This window comes from Adiantum capillus-veneris, chromosome 14 (assembly GCF_014529385.1).
Source record: "Adiantum capillus-veneris isolate H3 chromosome 14, ASM1452938v2, whole genome shotgun sequence".
NCBI lineage: Eukaryota > Viridiplantae > Streptophyta > Polypodiopsida > Polypodiales > Pteridaceae > Adiantum > Adiantum capillus-veneris.
In genome coordinates, this window is record NC_140944.1 from 139,227,267 (window position 1) to 139,249,947 (window position 22,681).

Here is a 22,681-nt window from a genome sequence, read left to right on the forward strand (position 1 = left end):
CCTACATATATGTGTATGTATGTACACAACTCCCTCCCTCCCTCCCTCTCTCTCTCTCTCTCTCTCTCTCTCACACACACACACACACACACACACGCACGCACGCACGGTGAGACCAAGCTTGTAGGTTCCCTTTATCCAAACCTGTTCCAATCATAAAAAGATCTGAGGCTAGCTCAAATTTCGACATTTTTTGTTGAAAAGTTTTACTTCATTTACAGTTTTCCTTCTCAAATATGGTTGCCACTTTCTCATAAAGGGGTGCAGAGGATCCAAAGCCGGCTCAACAAAACCATTTTCTCAAGTCCGGCAGAGAGAAGAAGAAGAAGAGAGTTTTAACGTCGTAGGAAACTACCCCAAGAGACCTTAAAGATCTAGCCGACGAGGAGTTGAACTCAAGACCTGTTATGAGAGAGAGAGAGAGAGAGAGAGAGAGAGAGAGAGAGAGAGAGCGCTTCAGTTTTGTTACTAAAAATAAGGAACAAGAAAACTGTATAGCCTTGCAGCTACCAAAAATGCATCAGGATAACATAAAGACTACCTGGCATTAATATGATGGAAAAAGAATGGGTATCTTTTACAATAGTTCCAGCTGGCTTTGAATTATTTCGAGTCAGAACTCAACTGCTTGATACATGCAGCGCCCATCGATGATCTACAAAATTCACAAGCTTTATGCCCTTAGCAAAACCCCTTTAACCATAGCCTTGACCATTCATGTAATTGTGTCGTTGCTGAAAGTGTACTGAGCTTAGGCACTTTCATGTTATAAGAGCGTTGTCCTAGCATCCTCAAAGCCGCAGTTCTATCAGTTCCTCATTCTTTTGAAAGCATTTTCCTGAAATCCTCATTTGATTTGGGCTCATCTGGTTTCATGCCTTCCACCTGCCCCTTTTGGCTGAATCCTAACGGCCTTGCTATTGATCGGGGAGCAGCAAAAGTATTTTTTCCAGTTAACTGTACATGTCCACCACGGCGATGTGAGACTAGCGCTCCACTAGATCTTCCACCCCGTCCCCGTCCTCCACCGAAATTACTTTGTCGCTTCTCTGTGGGACCTTCCCCGATGTCCTTCTCCATGCTTCGATCGTTTCTCTCATCATTACCAGAGGCATGAAGCCCTGCATAACCACAAGCAATAAAAGGTTCTCAAAACTGCAAAAGGTGCAAATTTACATACTAAAAAAGGACCATACCCTTAGCCTGACCTTGCTGCCTTGATGCACCCTTCTTCCCCCCCCATGCCGGATCAGAACGCAAAACTTTTATTTTTGATCCTTTCAGCTTTTGATTGTCCAATTTCAATGCCGCAGTCAATCCCTCCTCGTTCTCAAAATCTACATATGCAAACCTCTGCATAAAGATAGTCTAGCAGATTAGCAGTTGGCAGTAGAAAAAGTTCATAAGACAACCTCTACAGTGTAGAGGACAAAAACTCCAAACGAACCCCATAATTACTATGAATTCAACAAACATGGCTCATTATAAGCACGGCTCTATCCAGTGTGACACCTTGAAAAGGGGAAGCTCAGAGAGAGAGAGAGAGAGATGAAATGTTATATTAACGTCTTCAAAAGGCCAAAATGACCTATGAGACCAATCTGTTACAAAATAGTGAATCTGATACCATGTCTGGGTACAAAAGAACTAGAACAAAGATACTACTACTAGAATCCATCCTCATCTGCACTTCGGATGTCGAGAGAGTATGGCTTGAGTCTCCGTCGATGCTGTGTAGTCCCTCTCCTCAATCATGGCCTTCTGGATCTCTGTAGCTCCAGTGCTCGGTCGGTGAGAGTGCCGGTAGTCACTAGTGGTTGAATGAGTGTGGGCCAAGCTCTGCACTGATGGCTGCTCCTTTGGCTGTCCCATACCTAGTGAAAAGAAATCTGTAATCTTTCTCTGGGACTGTCTCTCTCTAGCTCTCCCCAGTAAAGTGTCTCTATTATCTGTGTAACTCAAATAGATATAGCCCAAGACATCTCTGATCCTCATAACTCATGACCCTAGAGAAAGAACCAAAACCCTCTTTGAATAAGCAGTGGAAATGGCCCCGTATCTCATAGTACCTGTGCAATGACATATGTAATATAGCTCTGTCTTTGGCTCTAGCTAGCATAAGCGGCATATCTTGTTGTCTGTTGGTATCCCTCTAAATCTACTAGTCTCAATCTCCACCTGATGTGAGGATGTGCGTATCTGACCAATGGCACACCGCAAACCATGAGACATATATGTGTCCATGTAGCTGGGTCGAATCACAAACCCATCTCCTGTGAGGTGGAGAAGATGCTCCCTATAGAAAGCCATCTTCGTGCTCAACTCCTGTGGTGGCTCTATGCATGTCCTCCTGGTATCCAGCTGGATCTCCACCCGTGTAAGAGACATCGAGGGTGCCTGAACAGCCTGTCCATGGTGAAGCCATGCGTCTAAAACCATGATGCCATCTGTGCATACCAGCATGAAGTGTCCACCATAAGAGCTAACTGTCTGGAAGACTCAAGGGCCGGTCTAACTCTGTCTATAGTAGTATCGCACAAGCTGTGCACAAAGGAGATTGATATGGTAAGCTTTGTTCGAATGATAGCGTGGGGTAAGGAGGCCTTGGCTCTGATCAGTCGAGAGATCATAGATACGTCTCCAACCATCCTGGCCTACAGAAGGTCCCCATATCTGCACCCCATACAACATAGCTGAGGCTACTAAAGTATCAAAGAGCCATAACTTTGTCCGAGGTTCCTGGAACTGAACCTGCGAACACATCCTCTCCAAGCCTCCCAAGGCCGCATAAGCTCTAGTAAGTCTAGTCTCAGCTGCTCTCCCCAAAGAAAACCTCGGCCCAGTGAAGACAACCCCAAGGTAAATGTATGCATCTCTATACTCTACAATTTCCTGACCATATGTGAAAATCGGTGCTGATCTCCTGATCCATTGTGGTGTGGTGTTAAACACCATAACCTTGGTTTTACCAAGGTTTACAGACAATTCACTATCCTCTGCAAAACTGTGTAATGCATCCAACTATCGCTGCATAGCCTTTGTGAGAGAGAGAGAGAGAGAGAGAGAGAGAGAGAGAGAGAGAGAGAGAGAGAGATCCTCTCTTATATTCTGGGAAGGATGCATCAAAGGAGAGACCACTCATAGTGAAGTTTGCTGATTTGGAGACAAAGATAGAATTTCTCTTGCATCGACGTGTGCCTTCAAATATACTTGGAGGAAGATCTCACTATGCTTGAGTAGCACATTGGAAAGGATGCATGCCGCTTATTCCCACCGCTAGAAAATGGACTGTGTAGGGAGATAGTAGAGCGACCACCACAGAAAAAGTGCATGACAACACATGACCTATGGGACCATGCTAGAGTTTGCAGCATGGAATTGAAATAAATCATATCAACTGGTTGTAGGTGCTTTTGAGGAAACTTTTAAAGTACGGGACATTGTTCTATATTCAAAAACTCATGAGCATAGGACCTTGCACCCAATCTTAAGTATACATGTGAAATCAATGACTTAGAAAGAAGCTTGTGGGAAGACTAGTAGAGGATCAAGAGGGATTGCTAGAGAAGGAGATAGACAGGTCTCATTATTGTCCTCGAAGGTCATACATGACCTATGGCATTTGTGTGTCTTTTGAAAATTGTTCTTGCTTCCCATGCAATTCTTGGAAGTTAATGTGAAGGGTTTTGACGCATCTTAACCATGTACTCCACGACTCTCTCCCTACCCCTAACCTCAATGGAGAGTGATCCGGACTCAAGAAGTAAGCATGTATGGTGTTAGAGCACTGTTGGACATTCTTAAACTCTTTCCAAGTAGACTTAGAGATGCTGCCACCCATACTTCAGCTCCATGAAGGAGTACCGGTGTCACCAAGTTGTCAAAGGGGTATTTTTGAAGAACCCAACATTTAATCTCTGTTCTCAAATGCATAATAATCTCTCTTCCCGCCTTCCAAGCGTCGTGTAGTGCAATTAGGGCCAACCTAGTTGAATCTTACTACCACTTCAAGGGACTCTTCATTGTACACGATGCATGGCTTCTCATTGTTTAGATTTTTCACAAGCATAACCTTTGTTAGCCATGCATAAGCAGCCCACTACAAGCAAAAGTTTTCCAAGACAATCATAAGCCTTTGTGCTAGAATATGGATGTCACAAACTGGTGACGTGGCTAACCAATACATACACACACACAATGCAGGAATTTCCCCTGCTAAAGCTGCTGACGTGGCACTGCCGTACGGACAGGCCGCCGTACTGCTGATGTGGCATCCCGTAAAACATGGTAGCCCGGTGCAGCTTTTGGACTTGCTTTTTGCTACGCAAATTGACAAGAGAAAGAGAGAGAATCTTTTATTTGCTTTAATTTTACAAGCAAGTTTGAGAGAGAAGGAGCCTTGCTTTTTGAGGGCTTTTGATTTTGAAGCTATTGGGCTCTGCTTTTAGCATCCCTTGTAAACCCTTTAAATTAGTAGTTTGGGCTCTCACTTCTCATAGCATCTGGACGCAGAGTCTGAGAGTGGATCCCGACTATTCAATTGTACTTTGAAGTTGCAGATTAATACAAAAAGAAATGCCGAAAGGGGCGCTAGTCTTTGGGGCCAATATCTCTAGGCACGGAACCCTGCCAGGCCAGTGTCAAATCAATTGTGAACTGTGAACTGTTTGAAGTGATTTATTATGGTGTTGCGGTAGATTCTCGACTTGGAGTGTCTAAGATTGTTAAAGTGGTATCAGAGCACGGCCGATTTCTCTTCTACGGGAAATCCTATCCTTTTTACGTGGCACTTATGGCTTCGGACAAAGATCAATCGACTTCCTCTACATCCAGAGATGCAGGAAGAGATCACAACGAAGATTTACGCGAGGAGTACGGCCTGCACAGGCGGAGATCGAAGAGATGGAGCGTCGACGATTGATCGGTGATGCAACAAAGATGATGCTAAATTTTGCGAAGGACTCGAAATTTGCAAAATTTATGAGCCAAACCTCCTTCAACGAGGTGCACTCACAGTGGCGGCAAACCACAAAACCACCCCTCAAACCGGCTCTCAAGAAACCTCCTACTCCCAGGATGTACACAGAGCAAGAATTAGAAGAGGTGGTTGATGCACGAATTGCTCAGCTTTTTGACGCGCAGAACAAAGCTAAAAAGCATGACAAAAAACAGAAGAAAGGCGTTGACTTCTCGAGTTATTTGGGTCGTCAGTCAACATTTGAATCAACAAGAAAGCAAAAGAAGTGTGTTTGATTTGAAGGAGTACCCACTTCTTCTTCTTCTTCTTCTTCTTCTTCTTCTTCTTCGAGTTCTTCTAGTTCATCTGACTCGAGCGAGAAGAAAAAGCGGAGCAAAAAGCAAAGCTTCGGAAAGGGTAAGAAAAAGGCAAAGAAGCCTAAATCTCGCCCGGTGGTTGAGAGTTCTACAGAGGACTCGTCTTCAGATAGTTCGGACTCTGATGACAACAACTTTTACGCAAAGAAGAAGAATTTTTATAAACCCAACCAATATGACTTTCTGGAAGATAAAAGCAAGAAAGTCCGAGAGTTTAAGGAAGGTGGACAATTGATGTAACTTGACACGTTTTCTGGTTATACAGATGCTTCGAAGGCTTTGTCTTTTATACAACAGTTTGACATAGCTTTCTTAGGAGGGCATTACTCAGAGCACTCCAAGATTCGGAGGGCTACCTCTTACTCTAAGGGCCAGTTAAATGACTAAAATTAAAAGGCTTTGTATTTCTTCTTGGCTGATTCGAGAGTATGAAAACGACATACGAACTGCTTGGCACCATCTTCGGATGACCAAGAAGGATATAGTGGACGCTTATTGCGAGAGATTCTGGAGCTCTTTTCTACCTGCCTCTTCATTTAAGAAGATCTCGTTCAAAGAACAGATTGAGCGGTTTACCTTGGGTCTTCCTACAGAGATCCGAGATCATTGCTTAGAACAAAAGTCAGCTTCCATTCAGGAGCTGATGAGTCATGCGAAATGGGGTTTTGCCATTCACTCAGGCAATTTGACTTACCCCACAAATGAGATCATGACGCAGAGAACTGAACAGACTTCGGAAAATGAAAGTAGAAAGAAGAAGAGCGACCCAGAAAAGAAAGAAAAGAATGCACGACCCCAGCTCACTCATCGAGAGAGGATGAGCTATATCAGAGAGGGAAAGTGTTTTGAATGCAGGGAAACTGGGCATATCTCCACGAAGTGCCCTAACCAGGCACCAAATGAATAGGCTGAAGAAAGGCCAGAAAGTTCCAAAGTGCTGAGGGCCGTGGCAGAAAAGGCAGGTTAAAAAAAAAAAGCAGAACTGGTACCGCATTGCGTGGGGCCCAAACCGAATCAAAGGAATGAGAGTACAAACTTTGCCGCTTTTAGGGCAAAGTTAAGGATCAGGCAACCCTCTTCTTCTTTGACGAAGGAGCCAAGGCCAACTTCTTTTCACTTGGATTGGCGACTCGATTTGGAATTATGCCCGACAGGCTGAGGCCTCTAGCGAAGGTAGTTCGAGTGGCAACCGGACGGGATGTTGAAACCGGCTTGTACTTTCAAAAAGGGCGGTAGACTTTAGACTTAAACCTTATTTGCTTTCACCCATTTAATTTGTAGCCCACTTTACCTGTATTTTTTCAAGACACAACAAAGGGGAGAGAGATACAGGCTGCTAGATTGCACCTGTATGAGTAGACCGACACCAGATTGGCCCCTAACTTAGGCGCCCCTTTCGGTATTTCTTTATTGTTTAAAAGAGGGAATAAACGCTGTGGTTCCCTACAAGCTGCCCCACACAAACTTGGCTGAATTTCAACTGTTCCGGCCCGATTTCGGCAGCATACCTGTACTAGGACCCTTCACAGTCAGTATTCCCACGCATTGAATGACTTTCCCGATGCATACGGGCACTTTGCAAAACCTGGCGAGAATCTGCAGCACGCTGAATTCTCTGTTTTCGGCCCCGAAAATGCGCCAGATCACCTGTACAACGGTCCCCTCGCGTCCCCGAACCTCCTGGGGGTATTAGGGACCGTTTAGGGCCAAAACCCTAAACCTGCAAAAACACACAGCAGGCTGTAATTTACTGTTTCGGGCTCCGTTTCGCGTGCCAGTCGCATCCGTAGCAAGTCCTCGAGCTCCCGCACCTATAGGGCTACTTGCCCTTTGAATCGGACGAGATTTCTGGCGTGAAACCTCTCTGAATTCACCTGTACCTGCAGGGGATTAGCCGCTAGCTACTCCAGTACCTGTGCAAGAGGCTCTTGCCTCGGCAATCGCGCATGAACCCACACAACTGTACATTGGTCAAATGAAAAGCCCACTAGAGGGGCATAACATACTGCCATAGGGGAGAGAGAGGGCAGTGCGTAGCGTGCAAGGCATCACTCCTGGCACCGCAGTGTACATAGGAGGGAAAGGAAGCACTCCATAGCTCTTTACCTATGACAAAAATCTGCAAATGAGCCTCTTTCCCCTTCAAATTCAGCGCCACCTCTCTTGCATGAGGAAAGTGCGCCAGAATGTGCCACTTGGCGCATTTACAAACATTTTCCCGTTTCGGGGTTGCCGCCTAAAAATCTCCCAACCGGTTGCCCACTTGACTTCACAGCAGAGTAAGAAAATGTTCTCCTTGTCATTCCGGAGGTAATGAGGCAAACACATTTTCAGGTCCCAAAATAGCAGTTCCCTAAATTTTAGGAGATGCTGCCATTGTATCTTTCTAGGTCATCTGACCCCCTTTGTACACTGCAGCCACACCCAAAACTGAAATGTAGCCTCTTTAGCAAAGGATTCCACTTTGGCTAGTCAATGACCCCACTTTGGCTAACCATAGTCTTTGTCCAACCTTAGTGCTCTCTTGCCCTCAGGCCTGGACTCCCTCTGGACAGTTCCACACTAGCTATGCAATGCAAGGTAGTTAGATTTCCCGAGGGGTGTTTCCAAAAAGTGAAAGTAAATAGATAATAAGAAAGAAATCAAGAAAAAGGATAGATAGTAGTCACACGTTGGTGACATACCCCCCTCTTGAAATCTCAAACGCCCTCGTTTGAATCTATGTCGTACATGCTCACAATCAACACTGATGTATTCAACACCTGTCGACACATGTACGACACATACATGCTCATTGTCAACCCTAGTGTATTCAACACCTGGTCGGCACATGTATTGCCTGCGTGTGAACCCTCTCCCAATGACATAGTGGTAGCTTCGCACTCTGCCATTGCTTTGAGTCACTAACTTTCCAAGGACAAAATGATAGCCACACATTTTGCCACTGTCTTGTAGTACACGTTGGGCCCAGTAACACTTTCGAGCATACCCAAACCGACAGTTTAAGAATGCAGTTACACATGTACTCTTTAATAGAAGCAATTATTGTATCCTTGACAAACTGACAAGAAATACTCACTTCTATAGAACTAACCAAAATTTTGGACATTCCATAAGAGCAATTGCCAAACTGACAATCTGTACAACTCTAACATTCATGTAACATGTATTTGATTTGAGCTCACTTTAAATACCATGTATATCATTTGTTTCAGAAGCCATTGTCACACTGACAATCCATGTAGCTTTGAAACTCAAGGGGTCAAGGTAGGTTGCAGATCGAAGGCTTCAAGGTAAAGTGATAACACAGTTGGTGACTCTGCAAGTTCACCTTCTTCCATCCACTTAGCATCCATTGGTGGATAGTTTCTGAACTTTACCAAGTAACGCCTAGCGACCTTGCCTTTCACTTTTCTTTCCTTATGTGCCAGAATCTGTTCGGGGACCAAGATCTCGTCAAGTTCCTCGACTTCCGGCTTATCTTCAACTGTCATATCTTCTAGCACATCACCCACATAGGGTCTGAGAAGACTCACATGAAACGCATTGTGAATCTTCCAACTGTAAGGCAATTTCAGCCTATATGCAACATCACTGATTATGTCGCACACTTGAAAAGGCCCATAGTAAAGCATGCTGAGCTTTGAAAACAGTCTTTCCTTGCCCTTCATCTTCTTGAACCTTGCCTTTTCAAAGCGTAGAAGCACCCAATCACCAAGTGAAAATACCACTTCACGACGGTGACGATCAACTGCTTTCTTTTGCTTTGCCTGAGTCTTTTCCAAGGCCACTTTGACCTTCTTGTACATTTCATCCATGTCCTGAACATACTTATTTGCTTCAAATATCTTGTCCTTTGTATGCAGTATGGGAGGAACTTTCTTGCCACCTTCAACTATCTCAAAAGGTGCCTTGCCAGTTGATGAATGCACTGTATTATTGTATGCATACTCTACCAATGGCAAATACTGCTCCCACTTTCCTTTATGCTCTGACACATAGCACTTCAGCAGATCTAGGACAGTAGAATTTGCCTCTTCTGACTGCCCATCTGTTTGAGGATGAAATGACGAAGAGAATTTGAGCGTTGTGCCCATATTCTCAAACAAGCCTCTCCAAAACAAGCTTGTCATGCGTGGATCACAGTCGCTAACAATCGACTGTGGCATGCCATGATACTTGAAAATATTGCTCATAAACAAGCGTGCCATCTGATCTGGCTTTATCTTCTTCCTGACAGGAATAAAATGAGCCTGCTTGCTAAATCTGCAAATGATGGTCCAAATACCATCGTTTCCTGTCTGCGTTCTCGGAAGATCAAAGATAAAATCCATAGCAATACTTTCCCATGGTTTATCTGGAATAGGTAGTGGTTGCAATAACCCTGGTGCCTTTTGCCTGTCAAACTTGACCTTCTGGCAAATTAGGCATTCTCGCACAAAGGCATCCACATCCCTTCTCAATGTAGGCCAATAGAAGAATGTCTCAACCGCTTTAACTGTAGCATCCATACCACGATGCCCTGCATACGGTGGGACATGACTCTCTTTCATAACTTTGCGTCGCAATGGCTTTGTGACACACAATCTGCCATGCATCATCATGAACTCGTCTTTAAGAAGATAGTGTTCATGACGTTGTCCATCCATTAGCTGCTTGAAGACCCTTGCAAAATCTTCATGATTTTCATACTGTTCCCTCATATCATCAAGTGCATGATAATAAGGAATTGACACAGCTGAAATTTGTGGCTTCCTTGACAAGCCATCAGCCACAACGTTCTTCTTGCCTTCCACATGCACAATCTGAAAGTGGAACATGGACAAGATATTTGCCCATCGCATATGCTTTTCAGATAACTTTGCCTGTGTCAAGAAGTATTGCAAGGTCCGATGGTCCGTTTGGACAACAAAGTCTGCACCTAGCAGGTAGTGTTTCCAACTTAAGAGCGCATGAATCACAGCCAGTAACTCTTTCTCATAAACCTGCATGGTCATCTCTGGCCCTTGCAAAATTCTGCTCTCATAGGCTACTACCCTGCCATCTTGCATTAGCACTGCACCAATGCTACTACCACAGGCGTCACACTGGACCACAAATGACTTCCTAAGATCTGGCAACACAATGACTGGATCTGAAGTCATCTTTTCCTTTAAGAGATTAAAAGCTGAAATCTCTTTCTGTGTCCATCTAAAGGTGACTAGTCGCCTTCTTTTAAAGAGCATGTAAAGGTGAAGCAATCTCAGCGAAATTGCGGATAAACCTTCTGTAAAAGGAGCATAGTCCCAAGAAACTAAGGACATCGTGCACCGTCTTTAAATCTGGCCATGACTTGATCGCTTCAACTTTTGCACGATCCATTCTGACACCATCCTTTGAGACAATGTGTCCCAGAAAGTGAATCTCTTCCAGAAAAAACTCACTTTTCTTTGCATTGATGAGCAACCTATGACTGCGTAGCTCTTTGAACACAATGGCCAAGTGATGCCTATGCTCCTCTTCATTCTTTGAGTAGACTATCATGTCATCAAAGAATGTACCAACAAACTGCTGGTGTGGACGGAAAATTCTGTCCATCATCCGATTGAACGTAGCAGGAGCATTTGTGAGACCAAAGGGCATCACTAAAAATTCGTAAAGGCCAAACGTTGTTCTAAAAGCAATCTTGTGCACATCCTCTGATCTGATGGTACCCACTCTTTAGATCTATCTTGCTAAACATAGCTACTCCTTCTAATTTGTCCAGAATATCATCAATTCTAGGTATAGGGAACCTATTCTTGATGGTATTCTTGTTCAGTGCACGGTAGTCGATGCACATATGCCATGAGCCATCCTTTTTCTGCACCAACAACATTGGAGAACAGAATGGGGATGAACTGGGCTGAATCAGCCCCTTTTCTAACAGCTCATGTACTTGACCCATTATCTCTTTCTGCTGAGCCGCACTAACCCTGTACGGAGGCTTATTTGGTGGGCTACTGCTTGGCACCAAATCTATCGCATGGTCCTCGCGTCTCTCTAGTGGTAATTGAGACGGTAATGAATCGGAAAAACAGTCACTATACTGTTGTAAAAACATTGACCTTTCTTTATCTAGCACATATAAATTTGATTCATCACAATCTGACACTTCACGTGCAAAAACCAAGTACGCAGAAAGATGCTTTTTCATTACAGAAGTAGTAGCAGAAGCTGATACAGTGGGAATAGACTCCCCTTTAAGCTTTACATCCAAAATGTGAGTCTTTCCCCTGCTCTGTACAGTGATCTTTTTGTTGTAGGCATCCATGATTCCCTGTACACGAAATAACCAAGGAATACCTAACAACCGTCCAGTAGCATGATGTAAAATTCTTCAGCATCTACATAGGACTGGATATGTAGGCGCAACTTTCCAATGATGGGTGTCACAGCCTCTGTATGGCCAGGACATGCCAAACCTGCCTCTGCTGTATACCCCATCTCTTCAAGTCTCATTCCCAACTTTGAAGCCAATTCTGGGGAAATGAAGTTGGCTTTGGTACCTAGATCAAAGAAGATAAGCACTGTTTGATCCCTGACCTTTCCCCATGCTCTGCAAAGCTCGCTTGCATCTGAATTTGGCTTGTCGCCCACCATATCTGGCACTAGACCAGCCATGGGCTTCTTTCCTTTCCTGCCCTCCTTGTCTTCAGAATCAGCTGGCCTTTTCTTTGTAGGACAATTGTAAGCGCCAGGCTGCTCACAGATGAAGCATTTGTTTTCTGACCTCAGGACCTTCTTTTGCTCTTCCGACTTGCGAGGAAAACGTCTTTTCCATTTCTTTGCTGGTCTCTTTTCTGATTCAGCGATAGCTTTGCCTTTCCCTGCGTTGGCTGGCTCCTGAGTCCCTTTAGGTACCTCATTGGGAACGTGCTTCTTTGCTGAATTTTTCTTGGTTGATCCTTCCTTGACGCCAGTATTGAATTCACAATCTTCTCCCTTGAGCAAACCATTGCCAGTGTTTGCTACCTCGATGAGCTGCGTCAAAGTAGTGACTTTGGTCTTCGTGCAGTACTTTCTCAATTTGGGTAGGCCACAACAGTATTTTTCAATCGTTCTGTCAATGGCACAAACCTATAGGAAGTTACTCGATGTAGAGCTTTCCAAAACTTCCGATTATAGTCGTCCAGATTTCTGCAAGTGGCAGCATTAAGCTGGTGCCATTCTGTCATGACATCTGCTTCAAAGTCATCAGATAACCATGCTGCTGCAAAAATCTGCTTGAAGTAAATCCATGTGGACGGAGCTTGCCCTTGCAGCAACAAAGTTGTCCACCATTGTCCCGCATTCTCTGTCAAGAAAGTGGCTGCATTGCGGACCTTTGAAGCCTCTGTAAAGTTTCTCCCTGCATAGGCCTTGTCAAACTGCTGGAGGAATGAGAGAGCCTTCTTCCTATCATCAAACCCTGTAAAGGTCGAGAAAGTCACACCTTTGCCACCTTTTTTGTACGAAGTTGGCCTCTCCAGCGGCGTCAAATTGTCATATGGACGTGATTGAAACATGGGAACACTGTTAAGGTTCATTTGTGTTCCCTGGCCGCAATTAAGTTGACCTGGAAATGCTATATTTGGCTGCTGATTTGTAATTCCAACCATACCAAAATTTGCCGGTGGCATCCCAAATTGGCCCTGAGTGCTTTGAAACCTTGGTAGCATGCCCGTGACACCTTACATGGGGTTAGGCATCATCGTTTGAGCACCCCCGAACACTGTTCCTAGCATGTAAAACTGATTTCCAGGTGCATGACCAGCCATGCTCTGGAATACCGATCCACCTCCAAAATAGCCAGGGTGTACTGAAGGTGGTGGGAAGACTTGTTGCATAGCCTGTAGGTTGCTTCCCTACCCATTAGAACCAGCTATAGGCTGCTGAAAAGTGGCTGGCTGAACTGGTACATCTTAAAAAACTGGCATCTCAGCCACCTGTTCTTGCACCTTAGGCACAGATTGTGGAGACTGCATGTTCTCCGTCAAGTGTACAGGTGTTTCCATTGACTCCGCAGTATGAATCACCTGTGCTTCAGCCTTAAGAGGCTTTTGAATATGATCCAATGACCCAACTTGCTGAGACGGAAGAGGAGGTTGCAAAAAGGATAAAAACCTCGGGTTCTGCATTACTTGTGTGAACATAGCCACAGCAGTAGCCAACTGGGTCCTCAATATATCATCATCCGTCTGTGGTGGTCTTGAAGACTCACCCACTTCATGTGTCTGTTGACCCTGTGAAGAGGAAACCTCTTCAGTCACATCATCTGGTCAACCATAATTGCAATTCCCTGTGTCTGGTCTATGATCCCTTGTGTCTTCAAACCCAAACTGACCAAGGCTCACTTCTATGGGAAAAAGTGATTTAATCCCATCCATGAAACCATGAAACCGGCCTGTACTTTCAAAAAGGGCGGTAGACTTTAGACTTAAACCTTATTTGCTTTCACCCATTTAATTTGTCGCCCACCTTACCTTTTTTTTTTCAAGACACAACAAAGGGGAGAGGGATACAGGCTACTAGATTGCACCTGTATGAGTAGACCGACACCAGATTGGCCCCTAACTTAGGCGCCCCTTTCGGTATTTCTTTATTGTTTAAAAGAGGGAATAAACGATGTGGTTCCCTACAAGCTGCCCCGCACAAACTTGGCTGAATTTCAACTATTCCGGACCGATTTCGGCAACATAACTGTACTAGGACCCTTCACAATCAGTATTCCCACGCATTGAATGACTTTCCCGACGCATACGGGAACTTTGCAAAACCTGGCGAGAACCTGCAGCACGCTGATTCTCTGTTTTCAGCCCTGAAAATGCGCCAGATAACCTCTACAGCGGTCCCCTCGCGTCCCCGAACCTCCTGGGGGTATTAGGGACCGTTTAGGGCCAAAACCCTAAACCTGCAAAAATACACAGCAGGCTGTAATTTACTGTTTCAGGCTACGTTTCGCATGCCAACCGCATCCGTAACAAGTCCTCGAGCTCCCGCACCTATAGGACTACTTGCCCTTTGAATCGGACAAGATTTCTGGCGTGAAACCTCTCTGAATTCACCTGTACCTGCGGGGGATTAGCCGCTAGCTAGTCCACTACCTGTGCAAGAGGCTCTTGCCTCGGCAATCGCGCATGAACCCACACAACTGTACATTGGTCAAATGAAAAGCCCACTAGAGGGGCATAACATACTGCCATGGGGGAGAGAGAGGGCAGTGCGTAGGGTACAGGGCATCACTCTTGGCACCGCACTGTACATAGGAGGGAAAGGAAGCACTACATAGCTCTTAACCTGTGACAAAAATCTGCAAATGAGCCTCTTTCCCCTTCAAATTCAGCACCACCTTCTCTTGCATGAGGAAAGTGCACCAGAATGTGCCACTTGGCGCATTTACAAGCATTTTCCCGTTTCGGGGTTGCCGCCTAAAAATCTCCCAACCGGTTGCCCACTTGACTTCACAGCAGAGTAAGAAAATGTTCTCCTTGTCATTCCGGAGGTAACGACGCAAACACATTTTCAAGTCCCAAAATAGCACTTTCCTAAATTTTAGGAGATGCTGCCATTGTATCTTTCTAGGTCATCTGACCCCCTTTGTACACTGCAGCCACACCCAAAACTGAAATGTAGCCTCTGTAGCAAAGGATTCCACTTTGGCTAGTCAATGACCCCACTTTGGCTAACCATAGTCTTTGTCCAACCATAGTGCTCTCTTGCCCTCAGGCCTGGACTCCCTCTGGACAGTTCCACACTAGCTATGCAATGCAGGGTAGTTAGATTTCCCGAGGGGTGTTTCCAAAAAGTGAAAGTAAATAGATAATAAGAAAGAAATCAACAAAAAGGATAGATAGTAGTCACACGCTGGTCACAGTTGCCATTACACCGATCATTGGCAAAACTTCGATTGCAATGACAAGGTGGTTTAGGGCACGAGGATTTCTACGTAATTTCCGTGGGAGATTGTGACATCCTACTCGAAATCCCTTGGTGCCACAAGAACAACGCCGTGGTTGACTACTGGGCCGAGAAAGCGATTTTGACAAATGAAGGGCTCAGAGATTGTACTTGATGAACTTCAATTTCTTTACTCGCCTTTTTTTGGGAGAGAACTGAACGATGAATGAAGGTAGAATATGTTTGACCTGAACAAAGAACGCCAAGATTTTCTCCACACTCATGCCGATTGCTTTTCAAAGGGCCTGCAAAGCGAGTTGTGACCAGCTCGTCCTGAGGATCATACCATTGAGCTGATGTCACGTGACACATCCAACCCTATGTGTCCGTGGACAACAAGCTACATCATAACAGGGTTCCGTCAGTCCAGTCACTCTAGATTAGAAGTGATCTGGCACTTTTGTGAGTCTATTCATAGACCGTGCATGCCCAGTCACTTAGTATAGATGCATATCCTTTGGTTGCACACATCATGATCATAAGCATTTCCATCAGAATCCTTCAGGGGAGTTTTCCAGTGCATTTAGCCTATTTTATCTATTTTTGACATTTTTCACTTATTAATGTAAGTGACTTTTGTTGGAAAGTAGGTAGGACAAATTGGGTAAGAAAATATATAAGCAAACCAAGGTTAGCTCTAAACAGCAGATGAGCAAGGAGAACAGCAGGCTTCGGCGACAGGTTCCCTCTTTCTTAGCAAGACTCCCCCAGCAGCCTTGGGCGATTTCCCTCACACACGTACCCTAGCGTTTTTCATTATCACCATCAGCTTTCCCCCCTTGGCGTTTTTCAGCAGATACAGACCACATCCCCCCCCTTGCACTTAGCGTTTTTCACCATCGCCAGCAAGACTGTCCCCCTTGGCGTTTTCAGCACTAACCCGCAGCAGAAGGGCAGCGTTTTCAGCACCAAAACGCAGCAGTGACATCAGCATTTTTAGCAAGCAAATCAGCGTTTTTCACACAACATAAGAGCAGCCCGAATTTCAACGTTTCTTTTGCAACAGATTTCAGCGTTGAGCGTTTTTGGACAACAGATAGAAACATTCAGTTTTCAGCCCTATTGTCGGCCTCGCCATCCGCGTCGTCATAGTCTAGACCTGCATCAATTTCATGCATCATCATTGTACCAGTTTGTGCAATCAATCGTAGACCACTCTCGCCAAACGAGAGTGGGGCTTTCGGAGGAGGGTTTTACAACGTCTCTGGTGTCATATCTCTCTTCTCTCTCTATCTCTCAGTCTCATACACTTGCACGCACAATGTCCACTCACTTTGTTCGTGATCATAGCACTCTCCATTAAGAACGGAAGGCTCTCCCTTCCATAAGAACTAAAAGGAACCTTGAGCAAAATATGGAACACTCATCTTGAGAAAGAACAACATTCATTCCGCTGCACCTTACACTGGTATCAGAGCTTTGGTAGTGTTCTGTATCACTCAAGGAAAGAACCACAAGAATCACAAGATTTTTCTTTTGGTTGTTGCGGTCGCACGAACCCAAGTTCGCTTGGGCATGTCGATTCCTAATCGTGTTTTTGAAGAGTGACAGGAATCCCAAGAAAAAAGGGCTTGTCCAGCCTCCCCTTGTGTCTCTTTTCACTCATTGAGAGCGGACCGTGCACTTAGCGGCCGGCCAATCGATGTGAGGTGGGAAAAAGCAACCTTGGTGTGAGCGCAAGGTGGCCAAGGGGTGTGCCCGCGGAAAGGAGTAGAACTCGGGGGAAGAGAAGATCCTTCTCAAACACGGTTTGGAAGTGAAAGAACACCTCAAGAACCTCAAGAACCTCAAGACCCTCAAGAACCCAAGTTCCTCCTGAACTTAAGAACCAACGATCATAGTGCATAGTCGTCACCCGAAGCGGCATGGATACTTCGCATGCAGGTGATGAGCATGAGAGAGGCGACGAAGAATTTTCCCCACCAAGAGATTTTTCCGACCCTCCCCCTTCGCCATCTACGCCACAAAGTGTACCAAATCCTATGGAGGCAATGGTCAAGTCGATGATGGACATAATGACCAAACAAGAAGAGACTCACACTGCCTTGGAACACGAACGCGACGAACGAAAAAAAAGAAAAGAACAAAGAAAGGAGGAAGCGGCAGCACGACGCGCAGTCTGGGAGGCCGAGCGTGAGGTTCAAAGAGAACTACGTACTCAAGAATTGGTTCGACAAGTACTTGCCTCGAAGTTCGAAACAAAGATCCTGGGAGTTTCTCAAGTGGCGCAAGCCACGATGCGAATTCCAACAACCCAGTCACAGAGAAGTTGACTTTCAGTAAGTATGATGGTAAGATGGATGCTACGGTTATTCATTCTTGGTTCCATCAATTAAATGCTTATTTTGCGGCAACTAAGAAGACAGGGAATAGAAAGGTATTTTTACTTTTTACTTTTGTGGGCTAGAGCCGGCAAGCCAGCAAGGAACTGCCTTTGCTTCGCGTGCACGCAAACGAGTCATAGTAACAGGGAATGGCCGTTTTCAAGTCTCCGTTCCCCGTTCCCATTCCAAGTTCCCGTTCCGAATCCCCGTTCCGTGTTTCAAACGTGAGTACCCGTAACAAGGAATGGCATTTTGTTGCGCGTTCCCGTTCCCCGTTCCCGTTCCGGTTTCGCGTTCCTGGTAACTATGAAACGAGTCAAAGACAAGTTATCTTGCGGACTTGCTGACAAGGGGAAAAGCGCTCCATGCCGTATCGTGGCATGTCAACGGGGAATGGAAGCAGGTTTCCCCCTCGGGGGAGTAAAAAGTCTTTTCATGCCATGTTAGTCAGTCCATGTTCCCTTGTTAGTCACGCCACCCGAGGGTAACGTCGGGAAATCACCAAACGAATTCAGTGATGCATTTAAGGACCAAGGCTGAGAGAGAGGGACAGACCCTTGTAACTCACAGACCGTGTTCAATCCTGCCCAGGTACTCCAGGATTTTCGCCTGGTAGAAAAAGGCCCCCGTCCAGCGGATGTTCGGTAGGACTGCCATACCCAAAGTGGGCGTCGGCTCAAAGGAGGCATCCCGATCCGGCCAACCATGGTCACCAAGGCCCGCTCGGAAAGCCCCAGGACCATGTTAGGCGAGACCGCACCGTACGCAATAACTACAAGCCCTACGAGCTTCAAACACCCTCATGGGCCAGAGCATTGTAGTATCGCAGTACGGCCCCACAGAGGAATGCTGCAATGTTATCCGCATAGGCACTCAGCTGCGGTCCACGACGACCATTATGGGCCCCACGAGGGACAACCCAACCTGGCAATCGCTTTCCGCCAATCTCCCCTCCCAAGAGTAACACTTTGGTATCTTCACCGCTAGGATTGTTTAACAGCCGTCTAGCATGTTCCAAACAGGGTCGTATTGAGCTTCTGAGATTGTCCAGTTCAGGGCACTGTACCAACAGGTGCGTGAGTGACCTTGAACCTTCTTCCATTCCGCACAACGGGCAAGTCCTCGACTGTGCCCGTTCAATCTTATCCTTAAGCATTAAGCCATCCACTCTTGCTAGTAACAAGACTTTCTTCTCCATCCCACCGGGGTTCTTCCCAATGCTCTGCCTAAAGAGGTATCCACGCGTGTCCTCATACTTCCTCTCGATATAAGGATCAAGGGAGACACATTGATGTGAGTGTTCCCAAAGCTTCCAGCTCTCCTGTCTTGCGGTTTCAACAGAAGCGCCGTTGATATACCTCTCCCCCCAAAACTTTGTCCTTTTACACCAAGTCCACTTCTTGAATTGGTTCCAGTCTGGCATATTGTTAACCAAATCTGCAATCCAAGTCTTTAGACCTGCGTATTTGGTAAAAGCTCGTACCCTCTGTCCTGCACAGTAAGCTGGTACGGGGGGGAGCCCTAACTCCCGGTGAAGAGTTGTTGCTGCCACAGAACTGGACTTCGCGGCCTTACCGACTACCCACCTCATTTCAGTTGCTATAAGCGTCTCTAATGGGTTCAACTTCCTCATATCATGTGAACCCATAATCTCCGCTCCATAAGTCGCCACTGGGAAGACGCACGCCTTGAGAAAGGTATTGACGGCAGCTATGTACCTTGCCGGTGATGCCATCAACTGGTACCACGCATGGGAAGAGGCACAGCTAGCCGTGCACCTAGAGGAAGCCGACGAACTCACGCCCCTGTTTTTCAGTTGGGCTGATTTCCAAGACAAGCTCAAGGCGCGGTTTATGCCACCTCAGTACCTCGCACGATTGAAGGACGATTGGTGCGCTCTCAAGTAAAATGGTATGCCGGTTATGTCTTTCTCTAATCGTGTGTTGCAGCTCGGCACTCAATTACGCAAATCGGATACGGAGCGCAAGGAGGCATTTCTTTACGGATTGGACGAGTATATCAAGTATGATGTCGAGGTACTTGATCCAATCAATCTCAACAAGGCGGTAGCGATTTCTCTCGCACACGAGATGAAGCACAACAAAGGAAAGCCTAAGGAAAACAAGACTTCTCAAGGAACCCCGCAGAATTCTCAGAACACGTACTATGTAAGAACGGTAAGAATGGTAATTCTTCTAGCCCTTTTTCCTCTAATTCCTCGGAAAAGAACTCTAACAATGAATCTAAGGGTAAAGCTAAAGCACCTGCAAAACCTAAGCTAACCCAGATGAAAAAGATGCACAAGGAATTGTAGGAGGATACATCACGGCTGAAGAACAAGTGATTTATGCTAAAGAAGGTAGATGTTTTCAATGTCACATCAAGGGTCACATTAAGAAGGCTTGTCCTAAGACAGCCCCACCTAAAGAACAAAAGGCACCCACAACCACAAGCACTATAACACACCACCCTGAATCTTCTCATGACTCTGACACACACATTGATGAGTCTCTCATGAAGTGTTATGGTCATGTAAAGAGTCAGCGTTTTATCATATTGTTTGATTCAGGCAGTATGCATGATGTGATTAGTCCCTCTCTTGTTGAGAGAGCCCGCCTAGAGGTTAGTCAGAAATCTCCTCTCATCACGAAGGAGTGCCTTGATGTGATGTTTACCGTTCAACAAGATTCTTTCAGTAGGAAATTTCGTGTGTCTCCTCTCTCAGGATGTGATATGATTTTGGGCATAAGATGGTTTCGTGAACTCAACCCTCTCATTGATTGGGAGGCTAACACACTCACTTTACATGCCAAAACTGACTCCCCTCTCATCATTCATGCTGAGGAGGGCTTGCATTCTTTGCCTCTCATCTCTCATGTGCAGGTAAAGCGTGAATTACAACGAGGAGCACAAGCGGCATTCATCTATGCTGCTCCAGTTTCCCAGAGCATTCAGGCTCCAGCTAAGTATTCAGATTTGTTTACGAAGTTTAAACATCTCTTTCTGCAGGATGATCTTCCACCTCGTCTCCCACCCGAGCGGTCGGAGGACCATCGCATCGAGCTCATGGAGGGGGCACAGCCTGTGAATAAGGCTCCCTATCTTTTGAACAAGACGCAAGAGGAAGAGTTAGAGCGACAACTCACGGAGTTGGTGGCTAGAGGATTCATACGCCCTAGCGTAAGTCCTGCTGCCCCTATTTTTGTTTGTTCGCAAGAAAAATGGTTCGTCTCGTTTGCGTGTTGATTACAAGGTATTAAATAAGATGACCGTCGAGAACAAGTTTCCGATGCCTCGCATTGAGTATATCCTCAATAGGCTCAATGGAGCAAAGGTTTTCAGCAAGGTCGATCTCAAAAGTGGATACCATTAGGTACGGGTATTTAAAGGCAACATTTTCAAGACCGCTTTTTGCACCGAGCGAGGGCAATGGGAGTATATTGTTATGCCTTTAAGATCGACAGCTGCCGTGGGTACATTTAATCGTCTCATGGTAGGTCGTTTCGGTGATATGGTCGGTGTATGTGTGTTCATCTTTTTAGATGATATTCTCATTTTTTCTGCATCGTGGGAACAACATGAAAGAGATGTCGAAAGGGTACTAACTCGTTTGGATGAGTGTCAGTTGTAGATTGCAGCTAAGAAGTCTGAATTTTTTCTTACTGAAGTCACTTATCTGGGTTACATCATTTCTGCAGAAGGCGTCAAGCTAGATCCCGCGAAGGTGGAACAGGTTCGTAATTTGGATTTGCCCAAATCTGCATATAATATACGTTCTTTTCTTGGTTTATGTCAAGTATATAGTTCGCACATTGAGAATTTTGCACGCATTGTTGCACCCATGACTGATGTTTTGAAAGGGGTAAAGCTAGATCCCGCGAAGGTGGAACAGGTTCGTAATTTGGATTTGCCCAAATCTGCATATGATATACGTTCTTTTCTTGGTTTATGTCAAGTATATAGTTCGCACATTGAGAATTTTGCACGCATTGCTGCACCCATGACTGATGTTTTGAAAGGGGTAAAGACTCGCCGTCAGCGTGTAGATTTGCGCGAAGCAGCCATTGAGGCTTTCGCAGCTCTCAAGGTTGCGGTGACAGAAGCACCATGTCTTATCCTTGCCTCTTGGGATGATCCCTTTGAGGTATGGACGGATGCAAGCAATGTCGCCATAGGCGTTGTGCTTCAGCAGCATGGTCGTCATGTAGCTTTCCTTAGCTTGAGTCAATAGTGCGGAAAAGAATTATTTAGTTTATGATAAAGAACTTTTGTCTGTCATTCACTCTCTTAAGCATTGGAAGCATTTTCTTTATGGTAGAGAGTTTACAGTGCGAACAGATCATCAAGCCCTCAAGTGGCTCCAATCTATGCCTAATACACATTGGAGTGATCGCCAAGCACGGTGGTCACAATTTTTTGAGCAATTTGGAGGTTTGATTGAGTATGTGTCTGGAAAAGCTAACCCTATTGTTGCAGATGCGTTGAGTCGCAAAGGACAGATTTTGACTCTTGAGTCAAGATCCACATTTTCTATTCAGGGTGAATCTTTTGACAGCATGAAGAATCAGTATGCGGATTCCGAGTTTGGTAAGCATTGGTTGCAGGCTCTTGCTTCCCAAGGGCCAAGCAACTATCTCATTCGTGATGGTTTGTTGTATTTTCGTCAACGTTTATGTGTGTTGCCCTCTCTCAGGCCAACCATATTGCATGATGCACATGATTCTCTCACGGGTGGGCACAGGGGAATGAACACCACTTTGGAAAAAATTGAAAGATTCTCTTATTGGCCTAAAATGCGAAAAGATGTGTTTCATTATGTCACACAGTGCACTATATGTCAAAACATAAAAGCTCCTCGGGGTAAGCAGCAAGGCCTCTTGCTTCTGTTGCCTATTCCTCATGGACCTTTTCAAGATATTTCTATGGATTTTGTGACTAACCTACCACTAAGTTTGCATTCAAGGAACACTCAATGTTTGACAATGATTGATCGTTTCAGCAAATTTTGCATGTTGATTCCTTGTAAAGCCACAGTTACTGCACAAGATGTAGAACGGTTGTTCATT

General features: G+C 45.4%; 1 protein-coding gene across 3 annotated transcripts in view; it reads right to left on the minus strand.

Annotated features, from left to right (window-relative positions):
* Positions 1-249: 249 nt before the first annotated feature.
* The window catches only part of EMB140 (EMBRYO DEFECTIVE 140), a 151,117-nt gene continuing 128,685 nt past the window's right edge, over positions 250-22,681 (minus strand). The window contains exons 15-17 of one of the 3 annotated variants that reach the window (XR_015190240.1): positions 1,197-1,353; positions 542-1,121; positions 250-402 (exon numbers count right to left, since the gene is read on the minus strand). Coding sequence is in view for 2 of the 3 variants with exons in the window: in XM_086529139.1 (XP_086385265.1) it covers positions 817-1,121; positions 1,197-1,353 (462 nt within the window). In the remaining variant the exon portion in view is untranslated. Of the gene's footprint in view, positions 403-526; positions 1,122-1,196; positions 1,354-22,681 lie in introns of those variants that run through there. The other 2 variants (XM_086529140.1, XM_086529139.1) reach the window with 2 other exon arrangements.